Source organism: Camelus ferus, chromosome 14, assembly GCF_009834535.1.
Source record: "Camelus ferus isolate YT-003-E chromosome 14, BCGSAC_Cfer_1.0, whole genome shotgun sequence".
Taxonomy (NCBI): domain Eukaryota; kingdom Metazoa; phylum Chordata; class Mammalia; order Artiodactyla; family Camelidae; genus Camelus; species Camelus ferus.
This window is the reverse complement of record NC_045709.1, coordinates 33,559,460-33,581,578: the sequence shown is the minus strand read 5'-3', so window position 1 is coordinate 33,581,578 and position 22,119 is coordinate 33,559,460. Positions and strand designations below refer to the sequence as shown.

Here is a 22,119-nt window from a genome sequence, read left to right as displayed (position 1 = left end):
AGTAGGGGACGAGGGGGAAGAAAAACTTGCTAATAAATAGGATCTTGGCCTCTTTTGGTTTAACCAGTTTCATCCTGGTACTATAATACTTCAGGTTTCTTCCCCTTCCTCCAGCTTCCAGTGAGGTGTGCAATCTAGGTGCATGTGAGAGGGGCCTTTGGGAGTGTGATTGGACTGGCCTCATAATTGTGGAGATGGGCAGAGAACTCAGACCCACAGTGTCCTTACAAGGCTGTGAGGACCTGGACCAGTGACTGTTGATCCTATTTGCCATTGAAGAGGCTTCTGCTTACCCGTAGTCCTGGTTACTATTTGTCTTCAGTCATGGAGTCCCCAGTACAAGGTGGTCTTTATCCTGACCCAGGCCTTCTCTAATCATCTCAGTAGGACAGGTAGAAACTTCTGGATTCCTACTGCTATGATGTACTGGGGTCATCTTTCCAGCCTGTTCCTCCATCAGTGCTGTACTGTCACTCCCACACCATGTTAGGAATGCCATGAAACTGGACTTCCCTGGAGGCCCGCGGGCTCCCCTGTGTTCCAGAAGGAGACCTCTAGCCCAGCAGTTTTTAGGTACTTGATACCGGTCAGAGTACCATCTCTCTCCACTGCCACCCCCTGCCTATCTATGAAAAAGAAGAAATGGGGGGCTCTGTCTCTTCATCTTCTTTCTGTCTTTCCTTCATGTGGTTTAATTTTCATGTTTCTGTCTCCAAGGAACTTTTGTTCTGTCCCTCTTGTGAGTTTAAAATTTACACCCACTCTTCCAGTGGCAGAGGATAGAGATAGAGAAATCAATTTATCAGGAAGGGAAAATAAATCAAAGGTAGTTCAAAAAATACTGTTTTCAGTTTTTGAAAAGATGTATTTTTTCCTTATATTTTCATTTTTAAGAGTCAGATTCATTGAGGTGTAATCTATATACAGTTTACTGTTTTTAATTGTTTGGTTTGGTTGAGTTTTGACAAATATAGATAGTTGTGTAATCACCACATGTAGAACATTTCTGTCACCCCAAAATGTTCCCTCATGCCCCTCTACCCTTGGTCCCCACCAACCACTGATCTGATTCCTGCCATATAATATCATATACATGGAATCATACAGTATATACTCTTTTGTGTCAGTCTTCTTTCACTTAGCATAATGTTTTTGAGTTGTTTATTGCCTATTAGTTTGTCATTGTATGAATTTACCATATTTTTTAATCCATTAATCAGTTCATTTGGACTTTTGGGTTTTTTCCAGTTTGAGGATGATGTAAACATTCTGCTATATATATTCTATCATAAACAAGCTTCAGTGAGCATTCATGTGTAGGTCTTTGTGTGTACATGTCTTCTCTGTTCTCTGGAGTTTTCTGAAGTGGTTCTGCTATTTTGCATTCCTACTAGCAATGTATGAAATTTCCGATTGCTCCGATGGCTTCCGGTTGCATCTTTGCCAGCTCCCAGTATTGCCACTGTTTTCAGTTTTAACCACTCAAGTGTAGCACTATTTCCTTGTAGTGTTAATTTGCCTTTTCCTGATGACCATTCAGTAATGTTGAACATCCTTCTGTGTGCTTGTCATCCATCTCTCTTCTCTGGGGAAGTGTCTGTTCAAATCTTTTGACCATTTAAAAAAAATGAGTTGTTTTTTTACTGCTTTATGAGTTCTTTGTACATTTTGGATGCTTGTCCCTTATTTTGGATATATTTTGTCGCAACCTGTGGCTTGACTCTTCTTAAAAGTGTCTATCAAACAGAAGTTTATAATTTTGATAAAGTATAATTTATCTATTTTTTCTTGTGAAATTTGTATTTTTTATGTCCTAAAACCCTTTTGCGTGGCGCAGAGTCATAAAGATTTTCTCTCACGTTTTCCTCCAGAAGTTTTATAGTTTTAGGTTTTACGTTTAGTTTTAATGGTTTTGAGTTGATTTTTTTAATGGTATAGGGTAAGGGCCCATATTTTTAAAATATGGATGTTCATTTGTTCCTGTGTCATTTGTTGACAAAGAATGCTTTCTCCACTTAATATTTCAGCAATTTTTTGAAAATCATCTAGTGATTTTTGTGTGGGTATCCCAACTGTCAGCTTTGTTCTGTTGATGAATATGTCTGTTCCTATACCAGTATCTTGATTACTATAGCTTTATGGCTTAAAATCAAGTGGCTTGAGTTCTCCAAATTTGCTTGTCTTCATTATTCTATATCCTTTGCTTTTCTCTATATATTTTTAGAATCAACTTATCAATTCTACCAAAAAACAAAACATACTGTGATTTTGGTTGGAATTACATTGAATATATAGTTCAATTTGGGAGAGAAATTATATTTTAGTAACACTGAAACTCTTCTAATTCATAGACATGATATATATCTCCATTTTTTTAGGTCTTCTTTAATGTATCATGAAGTACTGCTTCTGGTTTTTGAAAAAGTAAAATTCCCCCCTGCCACTTGTTTTCATTTGTTACTTATTTTTTAACAGCTTTATTGAAATACAATTCACACACCGTATAATTTACCCATTAAATTCAGTGACTTGTAGTATATTCACAGTTGTGCGATTGTCACCACCATCAATTTTAGAACAAGCTTATGCCAGGAAAGCCCACTGCCCACAGCTATCACTCCTCAGTCCTCACATCCATTCCCACCCCAACTCCTGGCTCAGATCAGCCACTGATTTGCTTTCTGTCTCATGAATTTTTCTATTCTGGACATTTCATGTAAATGGAGCTATGTAATTTGCAGTTCTCTGTGCCTGGCTTCTTGCAGTTAGCATGTCTTCAAGGTTCATCTGTGTTGTAGCATGTATTAGTATTTCATTCCTTTTATTGCCCAGCAGCATCCCATTGTATGGATAGACCACATTTTGTTCAGGCATTCCTAAAAATAGTTTATTTCAGGGTGTAGCAGATTGGCTCCTACTCTAACATGATTTGAGTAGTTTAGGTTCTTTTCTCAATTCCCCATCATATGCCCTAAAGATGGCAGTTGTAGTTTTATTCTGTCAGCCCTGTTGATGTGAAATCAATATCAAATACAGATTTTAAATGACTGTCATTCAGAGTCTTTCTTTACAATCTCTAACTTACTTTTTTAACAAGTAAAACAAAACTTTTATAATTGATTATTGAGCTTTTATATACTTTTAAATTTAGAAGCATCTTAAAGGAATGTTTTCAGTTTTAGAAAGTATTTTTAGCATTTAATGTATGTAAAACTATCTGTTGGGATCTTCTTTTGGAAATCTTTCAGTACATAGGGAGGTTTTTTAATTTTGGGAGAAGGGGCTAAATAGGATACTTTTAAAATGTGTAAGTGCTACTTTAATCAAAACCACAGCTGTCCTGCTTCTCAGGTCTTTGTCATGTAGTATTTTAATAGTAAGTAATATATGAGATAGTATAATTATTTGATCTTATTTTTAAAACTAATTTAAGGGTAGGGCAGAAAAATTATTAGAAACAGGGGAAGAGAGAAAATATTTAGGACCTACCAAGACAGAAATATTGGTAGAGACTTTTATATGTTAACTTATTTAATCTTCATAGCACCCTCTCGGATAGATATTTTTACTGTATGATGGTTTAGAAACTGAAGCTCAGAGAGGATAAATACTCCAGCTTAGTAAACAACTTTAACTTGATAAAACAGCAGTGTCAGGTGAGACCTAAGTCAGTGTGATTCCAGAGCCATTGTTTGTTTATTTTTTTCCTCCCTGTTTCTGAATTGTACTGTGTGTACAGGCAGGCCACTGAGCCCAGGAACACAAGCAAGTGCGTGATACATGTCTTACTAATATCTCATTACATAGCCAATAACATATGTTTATCTTTGTTTTTAGACTCTATGACCACACTATAGGGGATATATATCCCCTACTCACATGCACACATACAAATACCTATCCAAACACATACATCTAAATATATAGGTACACACGTATTCCACTAGACAGTATAAGTCTGTGTGTCTTTTATTTTAACGAGTGAGTGTTTTTTAAGAGATTGATAGTGAGGAAGTTGTTAGGAATCATGTATCTTGGCTGTGCTGCAGGTTTATTTTGAAACTTCAGCAGACTTAAATATCCCTTTGTTAGGTTAGACTTAACAAATTAATTACTGTAGACTTATAATAATTGTTATTTTTTCTTACCTCTCATATTGAAGAGTTAGGAAATAAGTGAGTAAAAAGGAAGAAATAAGGAATAGTACTTTTAAGTTAGCTTTGATTTTTTTCTTTCAATTACTTTTATTTATTTGGATATTACAATTTTTCTGTTAAGATTACCTGTTTTAAAAAGATGGGCTTTTTTGGGTAATTTCATGAATGATGACTTGATGAAATTAGTCATTTATGATGGACAAAAATATGACAGAACTTTGCAAAGTTTAAATGAACTTTTAATATTCAACACCAAAGAATTTGGCCTAATTAAAGCTTCTGTTTAACTAAGATAACAATGCATAGTCCTTTATTAAAATTAATACAGAAAAAGTTCTTTCTTAGTCCTTGGAGAGGATATTATATGCAAGCCCTGTTGAGTGGGTTGCAAAATGTCACTGGAATTTATATGCATTACTTGTCTAATTGCAGTAAATGTAGCATGTCCAGATAGGTTTAGAGTTAGAAGGCTGTTTGTTACTTACTGGAAATCACTTGAAACCTCGGTTCCCGGAGGCAGCTGTGCCCAGGTCCTTCACCTCTCCCCAGAGATGGCTAAGAAGACTCTCGTTGGACCCTGTCTTTCATGGCGGGAGCAGTAAACATGACAGGTTGTTTGGGGAGCCATCTGTTTAAAATGGCTGCTGCTTTGTATGCAGCAATGAACTTGAGATCAGTTTTCTGTCTTTCTTCATGATAACAGTGTTATTTGGTGTCACAACAGGTGGAAGTTGATGGGTCGAAACTAAATGTGAGCAGCACGTGGAACCTGGCTTCGCCTTTACTGTCTGTCAACGTTGATGGTACTCAGAGGACGATACAGGTAAATGTTCTGATGAGTGACTACTTACAGGGCTCCGTCAAGTCCACAATCCTTACCACTGCCTATGTGATTAATGCAGATATAGTAGGGAAAAGCTACATTTTATCCACCTTATACATTTTATGGTTGAAAATAATTTTTCTTATTTTAGAGAATCTTGAGTTAAGTCTTACTCTGGGGAATAAATGTGTTCCTTTTTCAGGCAATCCAGGGAGGTTGGTGTGCTTAAGTTTGTTATAAATAAAGCATCCTGTGTGCTTTTCTAAAAATATTATAAGCTTAGCAGTTTTCTTTGCTATTGTGGCTTTTTAGTTGTAAAATATGACTGACTTTGTTACCTTCCTTTCTTCTGTAATCGAAATTGTGTGATAGTAGATCAGCAGAGACACGAGCTATTCAGGTTGACTTGCCATAGCACAGTGATACCTTTTAAAAATTAAATAATCTTAATTTGTTAACCTTCTTTCCCCCCAATATAAAATGTATTGCATTGAGGAGATGCTTGAAGTCCAGAGTTGACTGAATGTTCTTCATAATGAGTGTCCTCCATTTTAAAGTGGAAAACTATGAAGAAGAATTCTGCCAAAATTCTTTCACCTCACTGCATAGCTGAGGTCCAGGCAAAGCACAGCAAAATGCCACGGAACATGTGGCTGCCGTACAGTTAAAAATCCTAAACCCTCCATACCATTAAATGCTCATTGTTTTTTATTTTCTATGATAATGTTTCTGCATTCGCTTAACTTGATTTTTCACAGGAAACTTATTTCTAAAACCTAGCGAGATTAAGAAAATCACAGATAAAGATTACTGTTTACCAGATTCATGTATACTTTTATAGGAGACTGTGGGGTAGGGGATTCCAAAATCTCCCAGGAAATATTAATAACTTAAATTCCAAGCCAGGTTCAATTGGTATATTGCCTTTCTGGTTCCAAGAAACATTGAACTCTCAGTAATGAGCCCTCTGTTTTGACTTTGGTTTTGTAACTTGCCCCAGTATATTTTCTCTCTCATATTTTCTTTCATGTTCTAAGTATAAGGTTAAACACTTGGAGACCCTTGGGAAAATTTCACCGCATGATTTCATATCACTAAGATCCAGTTTTCATGTCTTCAGAAAACATGGTTTTGTTATACTGTTTATGTTCAATAGAATACACTCTGTGCTGGATGTGCTGTGGCTCAGACGATCATGTGCTTTGGTCTGGTGGACACAGAGTGACCTCTTGGTAGTAAGGAGAGAGACACAAAGTCCTACTTTACAAATCTTTGGATCCTGGTATTTTCAGTGTTCTTCTCAATGATGGTGTAGATGGATGTCTTAATGGTAGTTTTATGTGTAGAGTCTGTAGGTAAAATTAATACTGGATATGTATTTGGAATAATTCCCAGAAATATTTCCCCTAGCATAGGGATAATGCTCAGTAAATCCCTTTTCAGTCTTGTAAGTTCTTTGCTTAAAAAAGTATTAATGTGAAATAAATGACCCTACAAGGCAGACCCCTTGACTCTTTAGAGAAGGTCATTGTTTCCAGTTAAGTGCTTCATCATTGAAAATAAAAATAAACTCAGAGAGGTAAGTGATATACTGGAAAAAAAAAAGGTCACTTCCCTAAAATAAGACGAGGCAAGTTTTTCCTCATTAGAACAGATGAGCTGTATTTTCTGTGGGGTTTGGCATTCAGTGTTGACTCTCTTTAATCTTCAGAATATAATGTGGTCCCCATGAGATTAATAACAATTGTAATAAGAATAAGTAACACACAGTGCTTAATGTGTAACAGGTACAATTCTAAGCATGATACATATATTAACTCATTTCATCTTCACAACAACTATACGAAGTAGGTACTATTGTTTATACTTTTGTGAATGAAGTAACTGAGGCCCAGAGAAAGTTACACGGCCTGCTCGGAGCCACACAGCTCGTGGGGGGGGAGCCAGGCTGAAATGCAAGCGGCCTTGGGGTGGGGTCTGTGCTTGTTCACTGTGATGCTGTGCTGAGGCAGACAAGCCACTTCCCCGTGATCACACAGCTAGGGAGGAGCTGAGCGGAAAGCTGAACCCCGGCACGTGACCCTGGGGTGTATACACCGCCAGCCACTGCGCTGTAGAGCGCTTTTCAGTTTTCCCACAGAGTTCTTCACGTGCTGATTTACCTCCCGTTTGTGCTTTAAACCAGTGGTGCTCAGACTTTAGTGTGCTTCAGAAGCAACAGAAGGGTTGTTAAAACTCAGATTGTTGGACCCACAGGCAGAGTTTACTCTGATTTAGTAGGCCTGGGCTCGGTGTGTGTTTCTAGGTGCCCGGGTAATGTTGGCACTGCCGGTTCAGTGGCCGCAGTTTGAGACCCACCGCCTTAACTCTCTGCAGTCGGAGAGGAAGTTGGGGGTGATGAGCCAAGTGAGGCAGTGGGAGCCAAGTCATTTGAGGCCTTGTTAGTTGCATAGTTTAGCTTCTGCTTTATCCTTAGGCCAGTGGGACCTATGGAAGAGTTTTAACAAAGGAAGTGATGATGTGAACCGCATTGGGGTTTGGAAAGAACTTTTTTTGTTGTTTGTGGCCTTGTGGAGAGTGGATCGAAGAAGAGTGAGACTGGACACAAAGAGAGAAGTTAGGAGGTATCAAAAAATGGGAAGTCACTTTGCCTGGAAAATACTCTCAGTAGCCAGGATGAAGAGCACTGTGTGAGGAAGGGATGTGAAGGAACCAGGGGAAAAGGACTGGTGGCCTCACAGTGGTCTCTGTTGACTTCTCTTGCCGCTGCCCTGAAGCCTGGGCAGGTCATCAGGGTTTATTCCTCACTCCCTTTCCCTCCACGCTGACTTCCCGGGGCTGCATTGCCCCAGTTTCAGCTCAGTCCCTCTAAACAAACAGCTTTCAAAATGTGTTTGCATTTCTCCTGCACTTGTTTTTGGTAAATTCAGAGAAGAACTATGGGATGGGTATTGCCACAGTTACTTTTCAACAGTGATTTTGCAGTAATAACTGCTGTTCTTTTTCCCCTGGATTTTTGTACATATGTTTAAACTGTTTATTATTAGAACAGTTTGTATACACAAAGTAACATGTATTAATCTTATAAAAGATAAAGAATAACTCAGTTGAATCTGTTTATCCACCATGCAGATTAAACAGGGAAACCTCGCCCATGCTGTTGACTTCCCTCTGTGTGCCGCTGATTAAGCCCTCCTTCTGCCTGCCCCTAGGGGCAACCACCATCACGATTTTTAAACTTATCACTGCCTGTTCTTGGGGATATTTACAGATACAATAAAACTGAAAACAATGTACTGTTTAGCTATGCGGGTTCTTGAACCTGATGTAAATGGCACCGTACTCTCTGTGCCTCTTTAACTTGCTTTTTCCTCCCGTGTTATGTTTGTGAGTTAGGTCTGTGCTGATGCATGCACTTTAGTTTATTTATTTCCATGCTATGTGTTATTAAATCATTTTAATATACCACAATTTATTTATTTTTTCTTCCCAAGATAGACATTTGTGTTATTTATTTTGTTATCACAAACAGTGCTTCTGTGAGCATGTTTCTATACCAGTGGAATGGCTGGGTTGTACGTAACATGCTCCCTTAGTCCTACATGGTGATGCCAAATGGCTTTTCCTGTATCGCTATACCGGTTTACCTGCTACCAGTACTGATGGAGATGACGGTATTAATGATATGAATAATGAGCTAACTTTACTGTGTACTTACTGTGTCAGGCACTGACTCTTCTAAGCACCTCTTCATACTAATTTATTTAATCCTCACAGCAGTTCAATAAGATATGTGCTAGTGTTATTTCTCATTTTGCATTTGGAGAAACTGAGGCTTGTAGAGGCTAAAGTACTTGCCCAAGGCATTCTGCAAGTAAATGGAAGAGCCAGAATTTGAACCCAGGAGTCTGCGCCCTTAACAATTATGTCCTAGTGAACCCTTGGTATCCAGACGACTGAAGTTTTTTCTCCCTGGTAGATTTAAATGGTATATCTCTTTGGTTTTAATGTTTATATTTCCTTGTTTAATAATAACAGTGAGCATCTAAAAAATTTATTTGTTGAAAGTCCTGTTTTCTCTTCTGCAAAGTGCCTGTTCATGGCTTTTGCCCATTTTTTTAATTGTTTGTTTTTTTCTTACTGATTCATTAAAGTTCTTCATATTTTGTAGATCCTGACCCTTCGTCAGTTACAGAGAACCTCTTCCAGTTTGTAGCTTGTATTTTTACCTTTTTGAGTTAAACAAGTGAAGTTTTAAGTCAGAGATTTAGTATTAGAATTTTCGATCTTTTATGTTTTGTGTATTTTGTATTTGTTTAAACAACCCTCTTCTACTCTCCAGCTTATAAAGGTACTTGCCTGTATTTTCCTCTGAATCTTTTATGTTGTGCTTTTTCACATTTAAATCCTTAATCCCTCTGGGATTGATTTTTGTGTATAGTGTGAATTAAGATCCAGTTTTACTTTTTAAAATGCAGATAGCAAGTTGTGCCAGCACTGTGTGTAGTTCATGTTTCCTCCCCCTTACTAGCTTGCTACCTCCTCACCTTTACAACCCCAAAATTCTTTAAAAGGTTTGTTGTTTCTGTGAAGTATTTCTCAATCAATTATAAGCAAAAAGGTGACTTTTCCCTTAATATGAAACTCTAGTCACTGTATTTGCTTTCATGAGCTCTCTCAGTTACTCCCTTTCATTTGTCATTTTCTCTGGGGAATCCCTAGGCACTTAAAGAGGATGTGTGTGTGTGTGTTTTGCAGGCCGAGGGTATCAGATGATACTTGAGACACACCTTAGAAAAGCGTGTTCATGAAATGGGAGGTGGATTGGGAAGCATTCAAGTAGGGAAGTAATGGGAGCTGAGCATGGAAAATAGATTGGAGGAGACAAGTTATGAATGGAAAGTTAAAAGAGTCTGTGCTTTTCAGTCACCAATGGAGATGCCATTGAAATGTTTTTGCAGAGGAAAGTAATGTCCATCAAAATGCAGTTGTGGGAAGTTGGTGTGTCTTCATAATAAAAGAAGGGTTAAGGGAGGGAAGGGGAAGAAGTTCATTCAGAAGATGTTCACAGTACTTCACTCATGAGGTAGTGGATCTGAAACGAGGTGCTGGCAGTGTGCAGACAAGAGGGCTTGGGGTTGGGAGAAGCCGATGATGAGAACGTGGTGCAGTTTGTTGAATTCTCTATGATGGGGTCGGGTACCGCAGCGACCACAAAACCCTGTCTCCAGTAAACACTGGGCCCCTGCCTTGGCCGTTTTTCTTTTGCTTGTGTTTTAAATGTGTTTCATTGGCCTTTCCTGTCCTTATGAAGGGCTGTCCTCTTGGAAGCAAGGCGCTGGAAGTGGGCATCGCGTTCTGTGCTTTTGCGCAGGGGGCCACCAGTCATCTACCAGCTTCTAAAATCAGAAACAAAACATAGGAATTCGGAGTTGTAGGCCAGTCTGAGGTTAAATCTGCTGCACCTTTGTTAGATTTTTATTTCTTCAACACTGTTTTGTAGCCTTAACAGGAATTTTTAAATTGTAGTAAGATGTACATAAATTATAAAATATAAAGTTTACATTTTAACCAATTTTAAGTGTATAGTTCAGTGACATTAAGTACATTCTTATTGTTGTGCAACTACTACCACTATCCAGCTCTGTAACTTTTTCATTATCCCAAACTGAAGCTCTGTTCCCGTGAAACAGTAACCCCTGCTCCCTCCACCCCGCAGTGCCTGGCAACCTCCATTCTGCTTTCTGTCTCTGTGAATTTAACGACTCTAGGTACCTGACATCAGTGGATTCATATAGTATTTTTACTCTTGTGACTCACTTATTTCACTTAGCATAGTGTTTTCAAGGTTTATCCATGTTGTGGCATGTGTCAGAATTTCATTCCTTTTTATGACTGAATAATATTCCATTGCATGTGTATATGTATATATGTGTTTGTGTATACACACACACACACACACACACACACACACACACACACTGCATTTTGTTTATCCATTCATTTGTTGATGGACATTTGGAGTGTTTCTACCTTTTGGCTGTTGTGAATAGTGCTGCTGTGAACATGGGTGTACAAATATCCCTTCTAGTCTGCCTGCTTTTAGTTCTTTTGGGTTTATACCCACAACTGGAGTTGCTAGATCATATAGTAATTTTGGTTTAATTTTTTGAAGACCCTCTCTTCTGTTCTCCACAGCAGCTGCATCATTTTACAGTCCCACCAGCAACACACGAGGATTCTAATTTCTCCACATTTTCACCGACATCTGTTATTTTTTGGTTGCTGGGGCTGTTATTTCTGTAATAGCTGCCCTGATGGTTGTGAAGTGGTATCTCATCATGGAACAGAATTTATTTAGATAGTTATTGAAAACGTGATCAGGGTACTGCCCAATACTTGCCATTTCCTTATCTGTCTTACTGTGTAACCAGTTCACTGCGTAAATGGAACTTCTTTGTGCCAGTAGAAGCAACTTCCTTACAACTGTTCTCTCAAACTCATTCTCTCAACTTATTCTTTCCTCCCCTGCAGACACTCACAATTCTCACAGCCTGTAAAGTTGCTACCAGGTAATAAGCAAGAAATATTTTATTTGGGAGAGAGTGTATTCAAAAGTCTTGTTCACTGTAGAGGGAGGGCATAGCTCAAGTGGTAGAGTGCATGCTTAGCATGCATGAGGTCTTGGGTTCAGTCCCCAGCATCTCCTCTAAGAATAAATAAATAAACCTAATTACCTTCCCCAACCAAAAATAAATAAATAAACAAATAAAAATAAAAGTCTAGCTCACTGTATTGTTAAAACTGGTAAAACCTCTCCTGATAAAAACTGGTGAAATTTCTCAGACTGAGAGATGTTTCTATCTTCCTTCTTGCTTTATATCCTCTCCCACTTCTTACCTGATGTTAGGGGTCTCTCCAGAGTTGCAGTAGGGAGTATGGAGGAGTGGTTCGTGGCTGGAGGAGCTAGGCTGACCGGGGTAGATGTAATCTGTATTCTTTCTTTGGAGGCATGACCAATGTCCAGGGCTGACTGGTGTCTTCAAGGACATTTCTGTGAGTCTGGGGGAATTCCTCACCTGCAGAACCTTAAACGGCTGCTCTGACTTTTCCTGACGCCCGTCCCTCCAGATGTTCCTGTTAGGCAGGGTCTCTGGGTCTCTCTTCTCCATGATCCACATCTGGGCCACAAGTAATAGTTATAAATCCTTGCCTCACCAAACTCTTCTTTCTCTGTCCCAGAGCATTGCTTATCTTCTTTAGGTGTCCCTCAGAATCCAGCAGATATAGAAAACCAAGAGATTCTCATGAAATCCTTTCACTTATTAGCTTAAAGTGGTCAACCTTGAATTCTTAGCCTAAGAATTCTACCTCCTCTAGTTAATTTTAACTTCGTTCATAGTCTCCTGAGGTGGGAATGGGCAATTGCTGGTTTCACAGCTTCTTTGCATGTCCTGCTAGGTAGCTTAGTAGTCGAGCATCTTACTTAAGGATATGTGGGTATTTAGCACCTATTTAGTTTTATTGCTGAATCCCTATGACATGAAAAGTAGCACTTAACATCTTTATCTGATTAGATGATGAAATTCTTGAGGAGGAAGCATACCTTTGCTTTAGTAATTAGCTCTCTATTTAGCCAATCAGATTACATTGTCTGTTGACTTTCCTGGTTTTCATTGGTAAGCCTCATGAGCTTAATACTATCCATTAATTTCTTTAAAAATAAACTGTATTTTGGCATGTACAATTATTTGGATAGTGAATTTTATACATTACTGACTTCTTTTAATTGATCTAAATTATCTGTTTCAGTTTTGATTTAACCTTGAATTCCCACTGTCTTGTTGAGTTCCTGGTCCACGTAGAAGCTGGATGAATGACTGAGTGGATGAATGAATAGATAGTCATCTTGCATTTTTGTAATCTCAGAAATAAACCTTTCTTATCTATATCTTCATTTTTAGATTTAGACTTTTTTCTTGTAAGCCTTCATCAAATTAAGCTATGTTCACAAGATAGCCTTCTTAGCCATTTTATCAGTTCTAATCCTTAATTCCTGATCTTCCAACATTTGCAAACTCCAGATTCTTTTAGATAACATGACTCGTTGATCTCTGCAGATGCAGAATCACGGTCATTTCTGTGAGAGCAAAGAACAAGAGGGCTCCCACGGACCTGCCCACAGAAACATCTTGCTTATCAAGCACGGTTCTTTCCAGTCAAGTACATGTCTTTCCTGTTTGCCTTCTTTTGCTGTGGGGAGCACCTGAGCTGTTGAAGGCTCACGGTACCACCTATTGATGGGTATTGGCAGGTATAGAAAAAAGCCCGCCTCAGGCCACTCCTCATTTCCTCTCTCTCAGGGGTTTGTACACACATGGTTTGCCCTCCCTCTCCCCAGTGTCACTAATTATTTATTGCCCAGTTCCGACCTCTTACTCCAGTATATCCACATAGCTGCTATCGTCTTTTTCTCTTCTGACTTCAGGGAAGTCATACTCTTGGACACAAATTTGAATCTTTATTAATAACTTTAAGTATAGAGCTAGTGATGCATCTGACTTGAGGAGGAGGTCGTATATTTTGAAATGGAATCATTTATAACCAAGAACTGGGGACATAAACATTGAAAACTTTTGAAGATGTTTAAAAACCCTCTTTAGAATTTTAAAAAGCTTTCTATCTATTTCTTCATCTAATAATGAAACCATTTTTCCTCAAATACTATAGTATTTGATAGTATTTCATATTTATTTTCTTTTTTACTGCTGGTTATATGCCGGCTCCTTCCTACTGTTTTCATTGCAAATGTCGGGTCGATGGGTAATGCTTTTTAAAAATATGTATTAATTGTATAATCTGAGAAACTAACAATGTTTTCTCATTCTTTTGTAGAAAGTTATATTCTAATTTCCAAATTACCAAAGTAAAAAATTGCAGAATGAAACAGATTGTCCAATGGAAATCTGAGTCATACTTGCAGCTTTATATTTCTTAGCAGCCATATTAAGAAAGTAAGAACAAGTGAAATTCGCTTTACTAGTCCATTTTATTTAACCCAGTATATCCAAAATGTTAGCATTTCTACATGAAACAACATTAAAAAATTATTAGTGTGATATCAGGAACGAAACATACGCCTATGTGTATGACAGCAGTAACACAAGTGATGGAATGACTGCAGTGAAATGTACCAAAACGATGAAATTGTGCTTAAAAGAGAAAATATATGACACTGCTTCTGTATTTAAATTTAAATAAAATTGTGAATTCAGTTTCTCAGTTGCACTAGTCACATTTCAAGTTCTCATTAGCTGTGTGTAGCTAGTTAGACAGCTCACAAACAAAACCGTTTGTAAATCAGAGTGTTTATAGAAGAAGAAAACACATTTTTATGGAAAAAAGCCACATTTTAAAGTCCCTCTTGTGTCATCTACGGTTTTGGTTTTTAGCATGTAAAATTAGGAATAGATGAATTAAATTCATTTTAAAAAGAAGATGAATTTCCCATCTAGTTGACAACCTTTAAAATTTTTAATTTAGAAGTTTAACAAAAATCAGAACCATTTCTAAAAAGTGGAGTGATTTCCTGCATGGAGCATAATTAAAAGTGTTGAAACAAAACAAAAGATTCACTGTTCTATACGTGTTAAGCTGACTGCTTTTTTCACATCCTGGTACCTTCATGCTATGGAACATGCTGGATGAATAGGACTTTTTTATTATTGCCTGACTATACTTTAGTCCTATGAAGTAATTTTTTTTGACCTTGAAGAGACTCTTCAGTTTCACTTTGAACAACTCAAATAGTTTTCGATTCCTTACAATATTTGTCTGCTGGGATTTAATATATTGTTTCTCGTTAGCATTTTACATACTAGATTTTCATTTTGCACAGTCACGTTGTTTGAACATTTGCAAGCGAGCCGACTAACTGCTATTGGCCTGTTTCTTTGTGTGGCACGATTTCTTCTCTCCACCTGCTCACAGCAGGTTGTCCACAGGCCTGAAGAGTAGCTAAATACTTTTGAAAATGTCTTGAGATCCTGCTAAGGTCTAACAATTTCCGCATTTGTGTGATGTGAAGCTATTCATAGTGTACCTTTGAAGGCTTTTTTTCTTTTTATTTCTCATATTCTTGCTTAAATATTTTCAAGAGAAGATAAATTTATTATAGATAACAGTACAAAGCTGATTGCAGCACGATTACGTTCTGCATTGAATAGGTCATTGATATTCAACCAAGTGGAACTAATTTTCTATGTTAAAGCAGACAAATTTGGAATAGTGTCACATGAATCTCATGTTATTTACTACAGAATACCAGATTAAATGGATTACTTGTGAATTGATTGCAGTGCTAAATAGATTATATAACATGATAACTTAAAATGCTCAGTGGGCCTTTGTAATATAGAATATTATACAAGCACATGAATATAATAGAAGAGATGTTATCGTGTTTGCAGATTGTGTAACTATCTGTGATATATTTGCAAATGCTTGTCCACACAGAATTTGAATCGACTTTTAAAATTTAACCTTGATTTTCTATTTTTGAAGGAAATGAATGGATTTTCTCACCACTTCAGGGGTTAAAAATCTTATTTCCATTTTTCTGTTTTTCAGATTAAAATAACTTCCACAGTTTCTGAGAACAAACTTTAATTTTAATCATAATAAATGTGTATAGATGCTAAAATAAAACAAATATGTTAATAATATTTTAATTAAAAAATTAAATGAAGTAGCTTACATTTTTGCTTATACTTCGCCAGTACAAAAAAAAAGTGGATTTGGAAGTAATCATCTTATGTTTTTACTCCCAAAAGAAATGTTTCACATGTTTTTTAGATGTTTCTCCCCACCCCCCACCTCCTTAGAAGTAATTAGCTGTTATTTTGTACTATATGCATGTGATTACTCTAGAGTCATCAAATGTAATCTGAAACCATCTATTTAGGATGTATAGGATATATAAATATATAACTTAGAATAAGTAGAGTTTGGTATTTTTTTCTAAAGAAGTAGGAAATGAAAGAGTAATTATTAACCATCTCCTTTTCACATTCCTGAAAACATCAATTACAGTTACACATCTTAGAAACAAGCCCACCAGTAGAACAGAAATAACGCCTTTCACTGTGCTTCACAAAATGTAATCACTATTTAACAGCTAGGATGTATTTACAACTATAATTTAAAATATTAATTTTGATGCGAGTCTACCTGCTTTTGTCATGTAGTCTAGAAGCTTAGCCATTTTCTTGTCTCTAGTGGCATGTGTTTTATGATTTAGAGTTGCTTTTAAAAATGTAATGTAATGGGAAAATGTCTTTCTGAATCCCCTCCCCCAACATACACACATACTTTTTTCTCCTCTACTATCTGTTAACTAGAAAATTATGTTTTAGTAGCTGCCAGAAGAAGAGGATTTTGCATTGTATAAACACTGATTATAGTAAACATGGAAAATAGCACAAGCAGCTGCACTGGAGACCGATAAGACAAATCCCGGAGTAATGGCCTTTCAAACGTGTTATCAAGTCGGAGATCAGTGAGGGGGAGAAAGAAAACTATTACTATTTCTTCCTCTTACTGTTCAGTGAGATTACTTTCAAAGGTGAAATTGTCTCTGATTTTAGGGAGTTATTTTTGGAACATTTTATTTTGTGAATGTTTTTGCTTTTTTCTGAGTGAGCAATCTTGCTAATTTTGTGTGAATTTGATTCTAAAAAATGTTGTAATTATTTTGTTCATTAAGTCTTACTTCTTAAATACTCTTTTCCTTAAAGAAAGAAAAATGAGTATATTTTATAAATGTTGGAGCAGACTATAAAATGAGAAAAGAAGGACGTTTTTATCTAGCTATGAAGTGCCACTTAAAATAGGAAAAGGGGTAAAATATTTGGAGAAAATATTTTAGTAAGGACGTAGTATGTTTCGTGAAAGTGAAAGTTTTAATTTTTATTTTACTTTCCTTTTTGTTATTAGCTTTTCAAGTGGTCAGTTCATATTTGTTTTGGCATGCCTCAGATTCATTGTATGCATTGAGTACTTTGTTCTTTGTGGATTCTAAAACTGAATTGTCTTAATCCTAGACTGTGGGAAAAGTGTGTATTCCTGTTTCCTGCACAGAAGTAAATTCCAGTTTTGAATGAAATTTTACTCCCCTTTTTTTCACATCAGTTCTGATTGCTAAGCTGTGTCAGGTTTGGGTTCTTTCTTTCTCAGTGCAAGTGTACAGACTGTGGTAATTGCGGTGGGGAAAAAAAAGTCTGATACTTATTATATATGTAATTTTAACCTGCTTTAAATTTGAACGCAAAGTTAAGGGCAACTTATTGGTACTTATATCTATGGTCTACATATTCATTGTTATAATTTAATTGTATCTTTAATGTGAAAATATAAGTTTCTAAACCTGTTTACATTTTTCATATTGCAAAATTACTTCTGTTTGCCTAGGAATCAGTCCAACCCTTGTAGCGTAAGGAAAAGGAACTATTATATATATATTTTAATGTCCCTTACATAGGAAGTAATTCCAATATGACAGAGGCAGTGTTCTAGACTCTGGAGATACAGCAGTGACCAAGACCTACATTGCAGGAGGGGGATGTAGATACCAAACACATAAACACATAAAAAAGGTAATTTGAATACTAAGATGGTCAATTAAGACTGTGACAAGATAATTAATAGAAGGTGATTAGAGGAGGTGGCTTTAGGTAGGGTTGTTAGGATAGCTGAATAGCTAACACTGAGCTGAGACCTATGAGGAAAAGAAGGAAGCCATGCAAAAATCTGAGGGAAGAAAGTCCCATGTAGAAGGAATGGCATGTGCAAAGGCCCTGAGACAGGAACAATTTTAGTGTGTGTGTAAGTCAGAAGGCAGGCCAGTGTCTCTAGTATAGTTAGGAGAGTGGAAAAAGATAGGAAGGGACCAGATCATATAGGGTCTTTGTAGGCCAGAGAGTTTGGTTTTTATTTGATTCCTATTGTGAAGTTTTTGGAGGGTCTTGAATAAAAGAATGATATGATGTGATTTAAAACCACTGCTGTGGGTAGGATGGCACATAGGGGACTGTTGTGGAGACAAGGAAATTGTTTATATGATCACTGCAGTCATCCACATGAGAGGTGCTAATGATAGTTCAGACAAGGAGTTGACCAAATCCAGCCCACTGCCAGTTTTTACACTACTCACAAGTTGAGTGGTTTTTAAAAGTTTGAAGGTATTGCATTTTAAATGGTTGGAAAAAGTTAAAAGAGGAATATGTTTCATGACACATGGAAAGTATATGAGATTCAAATTTTAGGTCCATAAATACAGTTTTACCAGAACACAGCCACATTTATTTATTATCTGTCAGTGGCTGCTTTTGGGGTTTTTGTTTTAAGTAGATACTTACTGCCTTGATTTTCTCTATCACAATAGCAGTTCAGTAGCCTATGAGTTTATTGTGATTTTTTGACTCAGGGCTAAGACTGAAATTTTTCCCAACAAAAAGAACTGTCCTCAACCACTGTAATGGAACATTGAACAGTGAATGGCTTTGGAAATTAGCTTGTGCTGCAGACTTGATAATATTTCTTGATGAGTTCAACCTGAATTGCTAGACAAAACAGCATTTACATGCAGAATGCATACTGTGCTAAAGTCATTATGACAACAACTAATGTTTGAGGCACAACTAATGTCAAGCTGCTGTTTATATATCCTGGGCTGTCAACAGGTTAAAACAGGAAGTGGACTATAGTTCCAGCAGCATATTTTTCAAATCTCAATGCAAAAGCAAAAGAAATTTCCATATTTTAAAATCCATGTAACTGTACAATTGAGGTTCTTCCATTTAACCTTCAATTGGAAGTGATTAAACTTCAACATGATGTTATGCTAAAGGCAAATATCAAGAGAAGGATCTAACAAAATCTGGCACTTAGCAGGAAAAATTTGTCAACCCTCAGCATAGACTAAAATGGCAGCAGTGGAGATGGCAAGAGGTGAACTGATTTGAGACGTGGTTTGGATGTAAGGCAGAAAAGACTGGCAGATGGACTGGATACTGGTGTAAAGGAAGTCCAGGAATTAAGGGTGAACACTCGAGTGAATGATGGTAATATTTACTGGGATGGGAAGGCTAGAGGAGGAGCAGGTTTGGGGAGGCAAATCAAGAATTCTGTTTGGACTTGGTAGATTTAATATATGCATTAGATATCCAAATGTTGATATCCATTTAACAATTGGCTATATGAGTCTTAAACTCAGAAGACAAATGGGAGTTGAAAACATAAGTTTGGTAGCCATATGCATGTAGATTTTCTCTGAAAGCATGGAACTGCCACATACAGAAGATTGAAATTGGGCCCTTATGTTATACCATATACAAAAATTAACTTAAAATGAATTAAAAACATAAATATAACACCTAGAACTTTCCTGGAAGGAAATGTAGGCAAAAAGCTTGATGACATTGGACTTGACAGTGATTTCTTGGCTGTAACACCAAAATTATAGGCAACAAAAGCAAACATAGACAGATAGGACTACATCAAACTTAAAAAAACATCAAAGGACACAATCAACAGTGTGAAAGGCATCCTATGGAAGGGAGAAGTATTTTCAAATCATATATATGATAAGGGATTAATATCCAGAATATATAAAGAACTCCTACAACTTAACAACAGAAAATTAAATAACCTAATTAAAAAGTGGACAAAGGCCTTGAATAAACATCTCTGCAATGATGATACCCAAATGGGCAACAAGCCCATGAAAAGATGCTTGGCATCACTAATCAAAAGAGAAATACAAGTCAAAATCATAACAAGACATCACCTCATACCCATTAGAATGGCTGCTATCAAAAACAAAGTAACAAGTGTTGGTGAGAATGGAGAAACTAGAACCCTTGTGCGCTGTTGGAAGAATTATAAAATGATGCAACTTCTATGGAAAACAGTGTGGAGTTTCCTCAAAAAATATAACCATATTACCCAAGAATCCCACTTTTAAATATATATTCAAAAGAATTGAAAGTAGGGTCTCAAAGAGATATTTGCACACCCATGTTCATGGCAGCATTGTTCACAGTAGCCAAGCAGCCAACATGTCCATCGACGGATGGATGAATAAACAAAATGTGGTATATACATACAATATACATACAGTGAAATATTACTCAGCCTTAAAAAGGAAAGAAGTCCTGTCACATGCTACAACATGGTTGAACCTTGAAGATGTTATGCTAAGTGAAATAACCCAGTCCCCAAAATACAGATATTATCTGAATCCATTTATATGAGGTATCTAAAGTACTTGCTAATGTGGTCGAATTCATAGAAACAGAAAGTAGAAAGGTAGTTAATAGGGTCTGGGACGAGAGAGGAATAGGGAGTTATCATTTAGTGGGTATGGAGTTTCAGATCTGCAAGATGAAAAAGTTCTGGAGATGTGTTTCAAAACGATGTAAGTATACTTAATGCTACTGAATTGTACACTTAAAAATGGTTAAAATGGTAAAATTTATGTTATTTTTTAACCACAATAAAAGAAAAGTTCCATTAGTTGAAAATCATAAGAGCCAAAGCAGTTTTTAAAAAGAAACACAAAGTTGGAGGATTTATACACCCTGACTTCAAGACCATGAAACAGCAGTATCAAGACATTGTAGATAGAACAGAAGAGAGTCTAGACATAGATCCAGATATAAATGATCAATTGAATTTTGGCAAAAGTGCCAAAGAATTCAAAAGGAAATTCTCTTAAATTGTGCTGAAACAACCGAATATCCATCTGGCAGGAGAAAAATGAACTCATTTATTAGACAGCAAATCAGTGGGTTTCCTTGAGGTGGGGACCAGGTTTGGACTGCAAAAGTGTAGGAAGAATCTTTTGGAGGTGATGGAAATGTTCTATATCTTGATTGTGTTGGTGTTTCTTTTTTTCACAATTGTCAAAAATTAGAGAATTCTGTACTTTAAATAGGATGCAGGGGGTTTTGATGCATGAATTATACTTCCATGAAGTTAATTTTTTAAGAGTTGGTTTCAGGGGATGGAGGGAGAAGCATGGATCTGGATGAGATCACACAGAGGAAGAGTGTAGATGGAAAGAGAAGAAGGCTGCGGACTGGGTCGTGGGACATTCCAGCAGTTAGAAATTGAATGAAGAGGCAAAACTGGCAAAGAAGGCCGAGAGAGAGCTGCCAAGGAGGTAGGGGGAAAACCTGGAGCGTGAGATATCCTTGAAGTTACAGTGTTTGAGAAAGGGAATCATCAACTGTTTATAGTGCAGATGAGTAAGGTAAGGACAGAGCTGACCACTAGGTATGGCGAGATGGAAATTTACTGACCTTGACAAGAGTGATTATAGAAAATTAGTGGGGACAGTAGCCAGATGGTTGTGAATTTAAAGGAGAATGGAAAGTGAGGATGCATCAGAGACCATGAAGATAGACAACTTTTCAAGGTGTCTTGCTTTAAAAGGAGAAGAATTGGGATAGCTTGCGAGAAATGTCTATGGGAAATGTTTTTATTCTTTTCATTTTATTTATTGAAGAAAGTGAATCATTTGTCCTGTAGAGTTTCCAATTCCAGAATTCAGCATCTGATTGCATCCTAGTGGTGTAGTTCAACTATATGCTCTTTCTCCCATTTCCTATAAATTGATGCTTGGATCTAGAGGTATAATCAGATTCAGGTACCATTATCTTTGGCAAGACTGGAGCATGAGTCTTGTAGTGTACCTCCTAAGAGGCACATACTCTGTGGTCTTCCTCTGTTGATGCTCAGGCTTAGGTCAAAAAATTCATTAAGGTTTACAAAATGATGATATTCTAGTTTTGCCATTTAAAAAAGTATAGCAGCTTTATTCATAACTGCCAGAACTTGGAAACAAATAAAATGTCCTTTAGTAAGTTAATGGACTCAAACTTTTGGAACATTCAGACAATGGAATATTATTCAGTGTTAAAAAGAAATGAGCTGTCAAGCCATGAAAAAGTCATGAAGGGTACTTAAATTAATTTTGCCATTCTTTCTTCATTTATTACCTAGAATAATTCTTTAATGAGAAACTCCACCTCAACTGCTTCTTAGGTATTTGCCTAGGAAAGACAAGCTCAATGCTTG

At 36.9% G+C, this 22,119-nt stretch overlaps 1 protein-coding gene across 5 annotated transcripts in view; it reads left to right on the top strand.

Moving 5' to 3' along the window:
* The window catches only part of PCCA (propionyl-CoA carboxylase subunit alpha), a 330,985-nt gene that overhangs the window by 249,231 nt on the left and 59,635 nt on the right, over positions 1-22,119 (top strand). For 4 of the 5 annotated variants that reach the window (XM_006195197.2, XM_032496718.1, XM_032496717.1 and 1 more), the window contains one exon: positions 4,882-4,980. In XM_006195197.2, the coding sequence (XP_006195259.1) occupies positions 4,882-4,980 (99 nt within the window). Of the gene's footprint in view, positions 1-4,881; positions 4,981-21,040; positions 21,203-22,119 lie in introns of all 5 variants that reach the window. The other variant, XR_001367552.2, reaches the window with a different exon arrangement.